We start from the raw sequence: 15,851 nt of genomic DNA, 5'->3' as shown, positions 1-15,851 counted from the left end.
TGACATATAAAACAGCAGGCGCTTCTCAACTTCGCAGTCATGGAGTTTGATTATCCAACTTGCCTTCCAAGGATCTTAAACAACAATAGGCTTTTCTCGATATTGCTGAAACCACAGAAACGGCTCATTATGGATATCTTACTGGTGCGCATAACAACAGTGTCTCTTGTCTAAACATGATGAGTCTTCAGAGTAGTAGGCTATGCTACCCACAGGTTTATGCTGTGAGCCGTCTCGGGAAACGTGTTTTTGAAAGCGAAAGATGAAAAGTTGTTTGAATCCCTTAAGGCCTGTCTGGTGTCATTGTCTGTTGAGGGGGTAACTGAGAACTGAAATACGCCAATAAATGTCTCATCCTTGTATTACCAGTATGAATTGCGTCCGTGTGGTTACCCGGCTGAATCGCATCAGCGTCTTTTCCAGTCAGTCGCAAATGCTGTTGTGCTCTTACCTGAGATAATCTTTTCATAAAATATTGCATTATAGTTATATTATAATATGTAGATCCAGTGCCGTGGAGACCATTTGTAAACAACATCTTCAATTAAAACCCTCGCAGTTTTTTCTGATCACAGCTGACGGATGACTTGACCTACAGGCTGTGTTCTTTGTTGTTCTAACACAACCCAGCCGAAATATCTGAATATAAGGGCGTGTTCAGGGCCCTTAGAGCCAATAATACTGCAGAGTAAATTTTGGAATGTATGGAAAAAGATGAAAGCCAAGGTTGAATGATGAAATATTTACTCCTGCAGACAGAACCATTTGTAATATCTTTATCTGAATCAACTCATTAACTTAATATGTTTCTCAGTTTGGTTAACACATAGAGATTAATAAGAAGCTATAATGAAGCTGAACTCTGCTGGTGTAATCTGACCGCCCAGGGAAGTTATTTTGAGGTATGATGTCAGAACACAAAATTTAGCATACTGCCCGGAGTCAGAGATGGTTTCCCAGTATTTGATTCTCACATCCCTTGAGAGTTTCCTCTTACCATCATCACTCCATTGAAAATCAATTACCCTGGTTACTGGCTTGTGGATCTGCCAAAATGGGTCTTTTAACCAATTAAATGTTTTACGAGGGTTCTGAAAATGGAGAAGCATTCAACCCATTCCCCAGCTCAAGGCTGCTTGTTTTCTGGCTCATTTTTTGTGGCTCCCCCCATCCCCATTCATCTTTTCCTCTCACAGAGATCTACATGGATTTACCAGCTAGGCAGCCAGTTGGTTGCCAGAATTCTGTTGTATTAGCTTATAGATTTGTTGTTATTTTTTTTAAACATTCCACCTATCTTGCTTAGTATCAAGGCTGAGAGGATTTTGGCAAGCTTTGTTGAGCATGTTTACCATGAATCATTCAGTTGTGTTGTTTATTATCCAACGATGCTAATGCTAAGACACCAACTGCCATCAACGAGTTTTTAACTTTAGACATGTTGAACAATTTAATTTTAACATATAAAAGTGATAAAATCATTTCAAAGTGATTTCCGTTAAAAGCCACATAAATATATATATATATTTTTTTTTTTTTTTTTTTTTTTCTTTTGTTTTCAAAAAAACAAAAGAAAAATATTATTCAAATCCCCCAAAAGTATCCAGGTCACAGCTCTCCCCACCCTCTCAACCCTCTGTGCCCTTGTAGCTGTATGTGAAGCATAGCACTGAGGTTTTTCCACAGGCTCACTCTCAGTGTGCTGTCATGTAAGATTATCCTCAGTGTCCAGTGGGGCTATTGAGTTTCAAAATGAACTCTTAATTTGTCCAGCTCATGGTGACAGGCCATATATATATATACAACTACTGAGCAGTGGCACACTGGTTAGGGTGGAGGTCACTAGTGTACACGTGATTTATTTTATCACTTGAACATCAGTGCATGGAGTATGCTGTTTTTTGGGGGGGTTTTTTTTGGTTGACATAGCCTGTGCTCACTGACCTACACTGAACTTTTGGGGGAAAAACAGAGGACCCGAAAGTTTGTGCATTTGGTAAATACAACACAACAAGGCGGGTTAGTGTTGCTCCAGGGTTTAGTGCTGCTCCAGGGTTTGATGTTCATATTTATCTACCAAAGAAGTAGTCTGAGACACAAACAGTAGGACTGTGGGGGCTAATTAAGATCTTTCTGAAGGCCCACTCTACTGGATACTAATTGTGAATCTGAAAGTCAGATGTGACGGTGTGGGAATGTGAGAAGGTGCCATGGGGAGAGGCTCTCCATCTGTGTGTGTGTGTGTGTGTGTGTGTGTGTGTGTGTGCATGTGCGCATGTTTGCGAGGGAGGGAGGAAGAGGACGCTGGGGATTCTCACAACAGATCTTTCCTCAGCACCAACGTCAACATGCAAAACACCCTCAACAACAAATGGCCCTGAAAACAGGGCCATATAAAACATTAATTTCCTTATGTTTGTTTGTATTATTAATCACATTCCCATATGGCCTGGGTTAGCGAGGTATTTTTTTTTATCGCACACAGTTTTATGGGACATGTCAGCTTAGCTCATCTCTTCTGCAAAGTTACACCTGACATGGTATTTGCTCTCGTTAATGGAGCTTGTACATTTTTTTTGCTTAAAACGTTTTTGGGTTTTTTTGTTTTTTTTTTGCTTAAAAGCTTTTTTTTTCCCTTAAAACATCATTTGTAATTCTATTTCATGCAGGAGCAAACATGAAAGAAGTGAGGTCTTTACTGAGAGCTAGCAGCTTTGGCATGTTGTTGTGATTTGGTCAGGAATGCTGCTACCCCTAGTTTCCCAGTAGGTCTGTATCTGAAAATGAAGTTCTCAGTTGTACCTTTCACTTTCCTGCGGTGATTTCTGTATCACTCTGTCAAGCTGAGTGAATAGTTTGCCCTCAGAAAAGAGTATCACTCCACGGTATGTTTCGCGAGAGATTGTAAACACTTACACCACTCTCTCACTGAGATGTTGGGTATTTTTATTTAAGTGTGCCATGCTCATGACAGGGAAGTGTGGAACATTAGGAAAGTTTCAACAATGTTAGAGTGCCTTTTTTTTAAGCTTCTTTAATCATTTCCTTGTTCCTACGGTACGAATGACTGATCCAGGAGACATGAGTATACAGCAGCTGACCAAAAGCACATCTTACTGTCAGGTTTTATGAAGTCATGTCTTTCCCTAAAAACAGCTCTTCCCAGAAGCAGATGTTGCCACAGTATAGACGGTTCCTACTAGGGACTTTTTGTTTTTCTCCAATTTCCCAATGCCCTCATTTTATTCCCTGATGCATGAGCGACTCACGTTTTTAGGCAATGAATGTTTTTGTTGTAACACCCGTTAATAGATTAATAACGATGTCCCTCAATCGATCGGTAACCCACTTGCAAATTGTTTCCATCCTTGAGCACCCTACTAAACCACTAACGGTGTCAAAGAACTTCTAATAATAAAATACCACACCCAGTTACAAATATAACTTGAAAGTAGAGAGTGCTGGGTTGGCGTCCGGGGTATTAGCAGAGAGGTTGTGGTGTAAATACAGGATGTCATGTTCACTTCTCGTTCAGTTCCCTACCTTTACCTGTCACCACGTTGATGTATAGTAAGGATTAGCAGAAGACTTCAAGAAAGCTTGTACTACTGTATGCCCCATATATATTGTATGTGTGCTAACATCTGAAATTTGGATCTTAAAATTCATCCGTATGATTTTTATTTAAATGCCCTGCCTATATGGAGAATAGCTAGACCGTGTGAATATTTTAACCACCTTATCTGGATATCTAGTTTGCATGACAATTAAATTGTCCACAAATTCTTTTGCTAGCCTATGATTAAAAAAAAAAAAAAAAAAAAAAAACTTTGGTAAGGCTGTTGTGGACACTTATTTTTCAGAGCACTGCTGGGGTGAATTTTAGGGCAGACAGTGTTAGGATGTTGCAGCCCCCCTGGGGCAAGTTGGGGTTAAGTGCCTTACACAGTAGCACAGCGGCAGCAGGCAGGGCGTCAGTGGGGACATGAGAATCAGCAGTCCTTCAGCACTGAGTTGATAAACTGTTGTGTCACAGTATGAGTCAGACCGGCTTTACCCTGCCCATGACTTGTCAGATTCACACTCTTTGGAATTTCACTGGTAAATGTTGCCCATGATGTCATAGCGCTTGCTTGCCAAGGAACATAATAACTGAAGGAGAGAAGCCTTTTGGATTCTGCATGAAGTGTCCACTGCATTTGGAGCTGAAGCTTTTGCTGGTCTGTAATTAATTTGATTACTTCACTGGCTCTCTTGCTTGGTTCCATTCCATTCTCCATGACATTACTGTCTTTGCCTTCATTTAATACTCTCAGCTGTGTGCCGCGAAGCTTGCTCTTTCTGACTCACAACAACCACCAATCCAGGCCTGCAAATGTCAAACTATGTCATGGAAAAGGCCTTATGCTTGAGTGGGGGAGTTTTATATGGCAGACAGCTAAAGTTAAGGTGGAGGATCTGTCCAGTGAAATAGCCTGTGTTCTGTCTTTCTGTGGGGTGCTGTGGATTTGACTCTGTTTGTCCTGTCTGGTGAGCTCTTTTGTTCTTGCTTGTTAATGATTGGTCTCTCATCCTGTAGCCTTTGGGTTCATTGCTTTGCGGGTTTTATTCACAAAGTACTTACGGTCAGAGATTAATTTGCTCTGCTACTCTGCACTGGTCAAATAACAGTGGTTTGATTCATGGTCGTGACTGATCTGTTTAATAGCCTTCCTCTTAACTCGGACGAATGGCTCTGGGGGGGTGTGGGGGGGGGGCGTCTTAGGGCACACCTGGTTGTAATAAGCAGATGAAGGACTTCAGAAGGTTGACTGTAACTGAGCAGTAAGCTCCATCTTACAGTTGATTTGTTTCTTCTCAGCTAGAACACTTCTCTCACATCTTGCAAACACAGTTCAGAGTATAAAATTCACCTTTTCAACTTCTTTTTTTTTAAAATACTTTTTGACTGAAATGGTCTGCATACAGACTTAAGCCAATTGGAATTGTGTAATAGATGTTTTGGAGAAATGCATGAACAAAATCGTCAGTTTTCAAAAGTTTCCTGAATGAAGAAAACTGAAGGCTAGAACCTTTCAGTGTCTAGTGGAGGCCATCCCAAAACTGCACTGCAGTAACTGGTCCGTATTAGACAATTTTAACTTGTTTTTTTGCGATTATAGAGCGGTTTCACTGCTGATGGCTAATGCTGGATATGGGATTCTAATGATCAGTTGTTCACTGATGAATGTTAATGATTAGGTTTATCTTTCGCTAAGCATATACAATAATCCGAACATGAGTATAATAAATGTAACCTCAGCAGCTCTTCGTGAAAAAGCATCAGCTGATTATTTTGAACAGTAATAGAACAGTTCAAATCCGTTAAAGTAGGAGTGGCTAACTGTTCTCCTGGGAATCTGCTCCTCCTGTAGGATTTTGTTGTAACCCCCTGACACACATGGTTCTAATATTCAGGTGCTCCTTAACCAGGAATGTTAGCTGAGGGCATAAAATCGAACAAAATCCCACAGGAGAGTAGATATCCAAAAACAGAATTTGTCAACCTTAGTCAAAAGAAAAAGATTATGAGATATCATTTTCCATCATATTTTCCAACACTCTGCTTCTTTTTTCCTCTCCATTTTCAGTAGCTGAAGAGGAACGGCGAGGATGACTGAGTACAAACTGGTGGTGGTTGGAGCTGGAGGCGTGGGCAAGAGTGCTCTCACTATTCAGCTCATCCAGAACCATTTTGTAGATGAATATGACCCTACCATAGAGGTGTGTATGCCCATGTATGTCTCATGAGCTTAAGTGCATTGTGTCTGGCACTCACATGTTGGGGATACTATTTTACGTTAAACTTGTTAACGGTACTGTTCATATCAGTCCTGATGTAGAAATTGTTGTATATTCGCGCACTAAATTTTTGACCACATTGTAGTTCCTTATGCTCCGTAGATCAAGATGTATATCTGTACTGTGAATAGAGGTTGTCCACTCTGCTGTGGCGAAGCTCCGACAGTGACTCGACATATTTTGAGGAACAGCGGTTTCTAGGTCAACTCGTTAGTCTGTGCAAACTTGAATGTGCTCAGCTCTGCAGTGGATTAGGGTTTGATTAGAAGTTATAGCTCATGAGATGTTTTATACATCTAAGTCTGTTTACAGAATCCCAGGGTTTGATCCAGGTTCAACAAGTACCTTCCTCTCTACAGGATTCGTACAGGAAGCAGGTGGTGATTGATGGAGAGACATGTCTGCTGGATATCCTGGACACTGCAGGTCAGGAGGAGTACAGTGCCATGAGGGACCAGTACATGAGGACAGGGGAAGGCTTCCTCTGTGTATTTGCCATTAATAACACCAAGTCATTTGAGGACATTCACCAGTACAGGTGTGTTTTCTTTTGTATGTTTGAGTGAATGAGATTTTAATGTTAATTCAGAGAATACAGCGTGTTGATAGTTTTGTCAGGCTAGAAACGGGAGGATTTCTGAACTGGGTTTTCAGCTCTGTATTTCGACATAAGGGCCATAATACCCAATGAATAGATTTCTTTTAAATTTTGGGGATAAACAAGGGTGGAAGATAAGATCTTAAGGCCATCAACAGCAATGAAGCATAAGACAGTGTGCCAACAATAGTTTGTTAGTCTGACCAAAGCCACTGGGAGTGACTGACGTCATTCTGTAGCATTTTATCGTGGCTAAAGAAAGCATAGCTTCTCAACTGGAAGATTACTGTACGGTGCCAATGAAATCGATCCTGACTCAATTAGAGAGGAGGCTGGGGGTGGGGGTGGAGAAAGTGAGGGGATAGATATAGCAAACACTCAAGGACATGGAAGGAGAGATACAGGGAGTGAATAGCTGAATTATCTTATAACATTTTTTTTTTCTTAGATGTGGCAAGGATGGTCTAATTTTGCATGGTAACACACAAAGAAGGGTTTGATCTGTTTGAGCCCACAGGACTAATGTGTTTAATCTCTTTAGAAGTAATTCTAATGCTTTATTTACAACTCATAATGTACCCTTCCCTGTCTTTTAATCTATGTCTAAGCTGACATAAATTGGCCGATCATGATTCAAGACATGTCGTGGGCCCATAATTAGGCATATTTTGGATATGCATATTTTGCATATTTTCGTATGTCATAGCTGCTTTTTCAGCTTTGTAGACAGGAATATGTGCATCACCTGCTGGGAATTTCTCTATCCATAAAATGGGTAATAAATATATCAATAAAATCATTATCTACATCTGCTCACTCCTGTCCACTACCAACACCTGCTCAAAACCGTCTAGTGATTAAAAAAAAAAGTTACCTAACTGTACTGAATTCAGTTCATTGTCTGTGAACTGAAAGTTTGTACAGACACCTTGGTCATGCATACTGCTCTAAAAAAAGGATTCACATGGATACATTGGTTCATCTGGTCAATTTCCCTAATTATGCTCCCACTATCAAGACAAATCATTTTTCCATATAACATGGAAGCACTCCATCGGAAACTCAAATCTCGAGCGTGTCGCAGTCAGTAATTTAGATCTATCCAAATGTAGTCTTGTAGTGATCAAATAAACTTTCTCTGTCTAAGCTGTTAGGCCAGAGCCTACAAGTCAGACATCTGTGAATTAGTACCTCATTTCAGAAATGTGTTCACTCCATCTTTATCACTGATCACAGGGAACAGATCAAACGGGTGAAAGATTCCGATGACGTGCCCATGGTGCTTGTGGGTAATAAATGTGACCTTCCAGCTCGCACGGTTGACACACGACAGGCTCAAGAGCTCGCCCGAAGCTACGGCATCCCCTATATCGAGACATCAGCCAAGACAAGACAAGTAGGTGGAAGGACGCCGACTGAAAGTTTGACTAATGCTCTACTTAACAGTGGTTGACAGTGCTCTATGTGTGAGGGGAGCAGGTCAGTGTGACTTTTATCTTCTGTGTGAGATGATGGGGGAAATCCCGCAACATGCAGCAAGAAGAATCCCATCGTATACACCATAATCCTTTATATGTCCCTTATAATGAGCTGTATATTGTATAAATATTTATCATTCCGCATTCCTACATCCATACGCTTAATGAGAAAGAAAGAGTCATGTCACGAAACTGTAGCCAGACTAGAGATATAAATTTCAAAGCAGTATGTATGTATGTGTGTGTATATATATATATATATATATATATACACACACACACACACACACACACACACATACATACATACATATACATATATATATAATGCCATAATAATGTCATATGCTGTGTTAAATGTGAAATTCTGTTAGTTAGTTCATAGGCATTAGACAGTGATGTACTGGCTTGCATGGCATGATATATGAACATAACAACTGCAGTTTTTAAAGTATCATTTGTCTTTGTCGCATGGTTTATAATATATGAATGATATTACAAACGTGTGATGTTTTGAAGTGTTTTGAAGAAGAAAGTATTCACAAACAATACTTCTGGAAGTCACAGGATTTTTCTCACACTGGCCTGTAGTGTGGTGTATTCCTGATTGGCATGCCTTTACTGATACAGCTTTCTTTGGCTGGCAAACACTTTGGACATGTGCGATATTAAATGCACTTCAGAATTTATAGTCTTTTAGCACAGTAGTGCTTCTCACATACACACTCACACACCCACACACACACACACACACTCTCTCTCTCTCTGAGAATCATTTTATAGCACTGCAGGTGGTGAGTCACTCCCAGGTACAACTTACAAGAAAAGTCGTCATACTTTTATCGCTTCGTATCACATTGTGTATGTCATACAAACATGGGGGAGTTTCTGTTAATTGATTTGGAAACTGACCCTGGTTAGGACAAGCATAGATCACAAAGAACTGATACAGGTTTGAATGTCAGTGACATCTGCCTAAATCTGCTCCGCAGGGTGTTGAGGATGCTTTCTACACGCTGGTGCGCGAGATCAGACAACACAAGCTGAGGAAACTGAATCCACCAGATGAGAGCGGACAGGACTGCATGAGCTGCCGATGTGTGGTGTCGTGATAAAGGTGAGAGCTGCCCACTGTCCACCCCTGTCTTTGACACTCACAACGGAAATGCACCCACAGGTAGCCTGACGACCTACCCTGGAAAACAATGCATGTGTTTATTGACGCATGGTCTATCTGGAGAGTGAACAGCGAATACTGTGACCAAAGGAATATGAGTTTGGTAGTTGTTTTGCGATGACATTTCCATATAGGAGGACATGCATACTAGAACATGTCCGACAGAAGATCTTAGCAGCGACTGCTTCGTAAGATTGATGCCTCATGCTCTTTAGGCACAGGGTCATTTTTGGTGGGTGCTTCAAATTTCCAATCTGATACCCAGTGTGTTTGAGTATACATGTTATCTTTGTAGGTCAGTAAAACATTTTGACTGGCACACCAGCACTGTAGATTGCTTGCTCCCTCGAATGCTTTTGCTCTGTATCTCTCGGTGTCATCAGATAGTGCTGTTAAAATGAAGTCGTTCCATTGTGAACAACGCCTGTGACACAAACACAGATAAAAATCTGAGGAAAATGGAAGATGTTGTCGGTTTCTGCAGTGGTGTTCTGTGTTTGATAAATGACTCATCAGAAAGATAGAGTTTTGTAATTGACACAGAAAATGCTGTTGGCACGTCATCCGAAGTGGTATTACATAAGTGAGTCAGAGAAAACCCATGGTTAAGGTCTTCCTGTCATTTGTTAGTTTTCAAGGATCCTTTTTCAGACTCGCATGTATTTTAGACTGAAAACATCTGCTGACCGCTTACACAAATATTAACGTGGAATACAAAAGCTGTTCACTCTCTCTTCAAGACTTGTTTGTAAGACCTGCAAGTCCCTTTGGCTGTGTTGTGTTATACATGAGTGACATCACAGATGACCCACGCTCTCTGTACTGACAATGCACTGACTCATTCCCTTTACAGCTGACCAATCAGGAACAAGGAGGAGCGGATCTAACCAGTCCGCGTTGGCGTAGCAGACCAGATGGAGGACTGCAACAAGGATACCGCATTTGGGAAAAAAAACAAAAAACAAAAAAAAAACAGACTGTCAAGAAAAGCCAGGAAAGCACCAGGCTGACTGTATATTGAACAATTAAAGATTTAAAGGACAGAGGGGGACCTTGTTGTGACCTCACCATCCCCACTGGCTGTCCGTGTCTGCCAGATGAATACCACTAATGACTTTTGTTCTTTTTCTTTTTTTTCTTTTTTTAAACTCCAGTGTGCTAATACTGGGCAGCTCCATGAATTTCATTTAAGTTATTGTTTTCAGTCTCGACACTGTTTAAAACGGTCCTGCGACCTTTGCATCATAAAATGCTTATTCAGCTTCATTTGCAAGGACTGGACAATACCGACCTCATCCCAGATACCCCTCCCCTTTGGTGGCTTCTCCAGGAAAGACACATTGAAAGTTCCTACGAGAAAGAGCACTGTGGACTAAGGAAAACGAATTAAGACAATGATGTTAAGAATCGTCTTTTTACAGTTAGTCACATTTCTTCTTTAACATTCAAACTGTTTTAACCTGTAACTTTTGTGAATAGGTTTTGTGGAGTTAACAATGGTGATTTTTACTAGGCAAGAGCATTAAATTCTAAGCGACGGATTGTTTGCAGTGTTCAACAGGAGACAGCTAGAGAGGAGTATATTGAGCTGGTTGACTGAACTTCCTGTCAGACTGCTGGCCCAGCTTAAAGTCTCGACATTGGATCAAAACTAAGTCCTTTGGGAGTTGTACTAGATGAACAAAGGTTACTGCAGACATTCATGCCCCAATAAAGTAACAACAACTCCAACCTAAAAAAAAAAAAAAAAAGGTAGTATGTAAGCTTTTTCGCCCAAATAAAAGGGAAAGTACATGCAAACTCTGACCTCTTGTCCTGAACAGTGCTACATCACACCGTGTAGTCACCATTATATTAAAGGAGAACCATTGTCACATTCATAATTATATTTTTGGGTCATTCCATTCATCATTGAATTCTTTCGAGTTTGAGAACAGTTAGAGAGTACAAATTTAAGTCTCTTTGTGTGTGTGTGTGTGTGTGTGTGTGTGTGTGTGTGTGTGTATACATCAGGTTGTTCAGATCCTTGTATCAGAATTCATATCAAGTAACTGCTTTTCACACTGAGACCATGTCACACAGTGATCAGTGTTCCCAGAGGTCTTTTTCTTTCTCTCCATTAAAAGATGGTTCAGATAGCACCATCTACTTTCTTTAGGTTTTAAAAACATATAACATTAATTGTCCATTACATCCATACACATTTTTTCTCATGCTATTTTCCGCAAGAGGTGAACTGACTGAATTAGCACATTCTGAGCATTTTCTGATCCTCTGCATTTGTAAGAAAATCTCATGGCATTCAAGGTCTTCCTGTCTTCTAGTCAGGAGGCAAATCTTGTCATTTACATTTACATCACTGGATACTGCATCTGTGTGTGTGTGTGTGTGTGTTTGTTTGTTTCTCCTCTGTACTTCTCTTTGGTGTGTAATAATGATGTCTTGATATCTTTGTCTATAATGATGAGGCTGCTCTGATCATTTTTTAGCAGTTTCGTAACATGGAGTAGTAAGGACTATACATGGTTGAGACTTGTGTGCAATGTGAGTGTGTAAGTCTTATTAGGTTAACCAATGAAAATAAAGTGAAACCTCAGAAGTTCATTTTCCAGGTTGCAACAAGTCAGACTGATTAAATTCACGTTGTTTGCAGTGTGTGATTTACAAAGAGGTACAGTCTTCTTTCGTCTCAAAGATGTTTGACTTTTCGTTCATGCTTTCCATTGAAGTAGAGAAAAGTCATGTGGGAATTGGTTTCCTTGACTCTTCAGTGGTGCTATCTTTTCTCAAACTGTTGAACTGGTAGCTGTCTGATTTTGAAGGCCAGTTGTACTGAAACCAGTTACTTACATAAACTTCATTTGCATATACAATACCAACGTCATGACAAGCAACTGGCATTGACTTTATCCAAGTTGCTTAATTTGTCTGAACTTGAAAAAGTCATAAAACGAAGATTAGTACTTCTTTTTGTAGATTACGGCAACAGCTTGGAAAAGTGCCGTTCCACTTTGTCTTAAATTAAAATTTTGAGTTTTGCTTTTTGAAATTATGACAAGACATGTAAATGGATTGCTCTGTGGCTGCCTCTATTATTATGTGGGTGAAAAAAAAAATTAGTACCATCTCCAAAAAGTTAATCAAACCAATAACGGCCAATAACAGAGTGGATGTTGTCTGCTACAGATCTACCACCGGACTGATTTGATAATACATCAAAATTTCCTGTTAGTCTCATGAGATTCGTCAAATGAAAGAAAAAAAAATAGAGTATGTCAATAAAAACAATCTTCCTGGAGCCGTATTGTGTTTTAACAGTTACGGGAGAACACATAAAGCGCTGGTAAGTGAACCGCTGAATGCCAACACGCACCAACACAACGAGTGAAATGGACTGCCATCTAGTGGTCATCAGCATGCACTACATACGTATTTACCACCGTACGTTTCTGAGTGCACTGCGTTGCATTTAAACCTAAATATGCATACGCCGTGAGATGGAATTATGTTCAAGCAGAGATAGTCAGAGGAGCTTAGAATAACCAAAAACTGTACTCAAGTAAAAGTATTGTTACTTTATAATAATGATAATATCTCAAGTAGAAGAAAAAGTACTCACCAAAATAACGATTTGAGTATCAGTAAGAAAGAATTTCATGAAATGACTACTCAAGTAGTGAATAACTTCATATGTAGATTTATTAAGTCTACAGAGTATTACATTCAAATGTATCAGAATAACAGTTATGCCCAAAATAAAAATTTAAAGATGCACTACTGAAATATCTGCAATGCAATAGACATTCATTACAAACTCATCTAAAGTTATAACGTTTTTGGTGCAACGTCCGAAATCTCTTCTCCGTCGTTGAAACGAGCGCTTTAACGCACCTCTCTGTTTCATGAAGCTCAGTTTGCTAACGCAAGCTCCCTCCATGCTCTCTCTCTAGCTCATAATGATACTGTGTTAATAATGTGTTTAAGTACTGTATACCAGCGTAGGGGTGTAGTTTATTTAAAACTGTGAGCTAAACATAGTCATAAACGTGTATCAAAGCAGTGGATATCGTAAAGCTGTGCGAGTATGAATAAAAATTTAATAAATTAAAAAAAAGTGGCGAGAAGTGTGTAGTCTAATGTGATAAGTACATTTTTTAAGTCGTAAATGCACTCGAGTACTGAAAAGTATCGTGCATTAAAAGTAGTCAAGGCCGTAGCCATGGAGACAACATTTTCAAATTCAAAATTTGAAAACTCATTTCCTGCTATTTTAATATATTTAACAATTCACTAGCACATGGGATGAATATTTCATTTATTTTCTATTTTTTACAATAACATCGAACAGTATATTGTATTACATTGCTCTGTCTTTTCTTTCTTTTTCTCTTTCCTCTTTTTTACTTTTCTTGTTCCACTGTATGCAATGGCAGAGATTAGGGATGAATAAAGCACAACCATAACCATAATCATTCAATTCAAAACAAAACAACTGCACAGTACCTCAGACTAGGCTATGACACCTTGCCATGGCCACACCCAATGCCACCCTCCTCTCCCCTCCCTCATTCTGTGTGTGACATAACAAATGAGACTTTTAGACTAAAATAGTGCTCCAAGGTCATATTCAAACTAGTAACATTGATCTTTAAGTGGAAAAGTCCGTTTTTGATTGCAGTATCACTTTCACTGTCAATATTTGTTCCTTTCTTTCACTTACCTCCATATAACCTGCTCTCCCTGCCCTGTCGGCATCCTCATGCTCTCTCTCTCTCTCCCTCTACTCTGATCACACCAGAGTGAACATGAAAGAAATATTATCAGCAAACAAGTGGTGTTTCTTGCCATGATGTACAGGAACTGATATACTAACCGTTTCTGATCTGAATGGCAATATAATTATATCAAGAAACAATGACTCATCTCTTGTACTACTGTATACTTCTATCCTCTGACTAGTACTTTTTTCTCACTGCTTTCAACTTACTGTACTTTTCTTCTTTTCTGAGGAGGCCCAAAAACTGACGAATGTCACTGCCACCCTTCATTCCTCTTGCTCATGATGACACTCACTGTGAATGAAAGCTAACTGTTATAATACTGCTTGTACTTTAACCAAACAATAACTAATAATGATATTTATCATAAGCTAGTGCAGCTATACAGTCTAGTATACGAATATGCAATAAATGAAAGCTACAACTGTCTGCATCATTTAAACATGCAGCGCAACATAAATGATTTATACTTTACTCAGACTTCACGTGGGCTTTCTGACGAATATAACGTAATAGAGACATTAATGTCAATTGAATACGCCTGTGATCACCATTGCTGGTCGCTGGGTGAATATGTGGCTAATTAATTTTCCAGATTAGCACTCGCAAATCGGCCCGTTTTCACCAAAAACGCTTGTTTCCACGCCATGTAATTACTCATAGCAGTCGAGCAACAGCTTCTGCTGGGGTACGGCAACACCACTTGGACAAACCACACGCAGGACTCCAGTACACCGTAATACTAGAACTGGTAGTCATAATAATAGCATTTTGTTATTAGTTATGATGATTATGATTACATTTGATAATGACTTTGTCGGACGGCGGTGAGTGGTTGCCTGTCGTAACATAGCGATTTTTTCTTTCTTTATATTTTTTTATAATCACTAGGGGGGGAGGGGGCCGCCCTCCCTCAATATATTGATTATAATACATTATAATATATAATATATTATAATTACGGCCCTCCTATAAGTACAGTTTATCGGAAAATGTTACTTAAGCACATGTAACGGAGTAAACGTAACGTGTTACTAACTACCCATCTCTGGAGATAGTCATACCCACATCGAATGGTCAAGGAGTAAAACGGTTATGAAATTTAAACACAAAACCTGATCTCATTAACAAAATATCCTGTCCAAGTCTACCGTGAATTACAAAATATTTGAGAGAGCCGAGTTTTTGGGGTTTTTTTAGCTGTTCCTAGCAACTTTTTTGCCAAGCACCCAAAATATGCGTTTGCTTCCCTTTCGTGTGCCAAGTTTTGATCATGAAAAAGGCTGAAGGTCTTTTGCCTCTATGTAGGTTAGGCAGGAAGTAGTTCATCTTTTACCAGTGATAAGCTTAATTAGACTTGTCCAAGAAGTTAGAGGGAAAACAATGCCTAAGCAGGTCAAGTTTGTTTACACCGATGTGTAAGGTACATTGGTTTGCATTTAACAAGGAATTAAATCTTGAATTATACTGAATTAAATGAAGAAGAATTAAATTATGAATTCACACACACACACACTATACTCCTTTTAGTTATACACAATAATTAGTTTAAGTAGTTTTAGATGGAAAATTGTATATGCGTATATGCAAAAATATACAAGAATAATCCGTTTTTAGAGCGCTTAAATGCATTCAAGTTTACATACTGCTAAGATAAATATGAACATATGATTCTCACATACTTTTGCTACATGCAAAAACATTTTGGAGCATTTTTGGGGGAATTTCATGATCATGATGAAATTTATGATCTACTTGCTGATATGCTGAGAGTTTTTTTGTTCACATTTATCAGTATGGATCAATGTGGGAAGAAATTTACTTATTTGTATTTAATTGTAGGGTAGTGTTGTGTGTTGACTTTACTGCAAAATTATCTTAATGAATCCATTTTGGTGCATTATATTTTTCGTAAACATAGGTGAACTCTGTTCCTTCACTTCTGGTTTATCTTGATTTAGGTACACATGAAAACAAGT

At 39.2% G+C, this 15,851-nt stretch overlaps 1 protein-coding gene across 1 annotated transcript; it reads left to right on the top strand.

Moving 5' to 3' along the window:
* The first annotated feature begins 5,652 nt into the window (after positions 1 to 5,652).
* hrasa (HRas proto-oncogene, GTPase a) lies at positions 5,653 to 9,029 on the top strand. Its single transcript, XM_030790998.1, has 4 exons — positions 5,653 to 5,763; positions 6,201 to 6,379; positions 7,676 to 7,835; positions 8,910 to 9,029. The coding sequence occupies exons 1-4, from the start codon at positions 5,653 to 5,655 to the stop codon at positions 9,027 to 9,029; spliced, it is 570 nt and encodes a 189-aa protein (XP_030646858.1).
* Positions 9,030 to 15,851: the final 6,822 nt, after the last annotated feature.

The sequence above is a fragment of the Chanos chanos genome, chromosome 13, assembly GCF_902362185.1.
Source record: "Chanos chanos chromosome 13, fChaCha1.1, whole genome shotgun sequence".
NCBI lineage: Eukaryota > Metazoa > Chordata > Actinopteri > Gonorynchiformes > Chanidae > Chanos > Chanos chanos.
Note: the sequence above shows the minus strand (reverse complement) of the source record. Positions and strands in the feature narration are given on the sequence as shown.

Coding starts and splice junctions, on each gene's coding strand:
- hrasa (XM_030790998.1), top strand. CDS start 5,653: ATGACTGAGTACAAACTGGTGGTGGTTGGAGCTGGAGGCGTGGGCAAG. Junction 5,764..6,200: donor AATATGACCCTACCATAGAG/GTGTGTATGCCC, acceptor TCCTCTCTACAG/GATTCGTACAGGAAGCAGGT. Junction 7,836..8,909: donor CATCAGCCAAGACAAGACAA/GTAGGTGGAAGG, acceptor TCTGCTCCGCAG/GGTGTTGAGGATGCTTTCTA.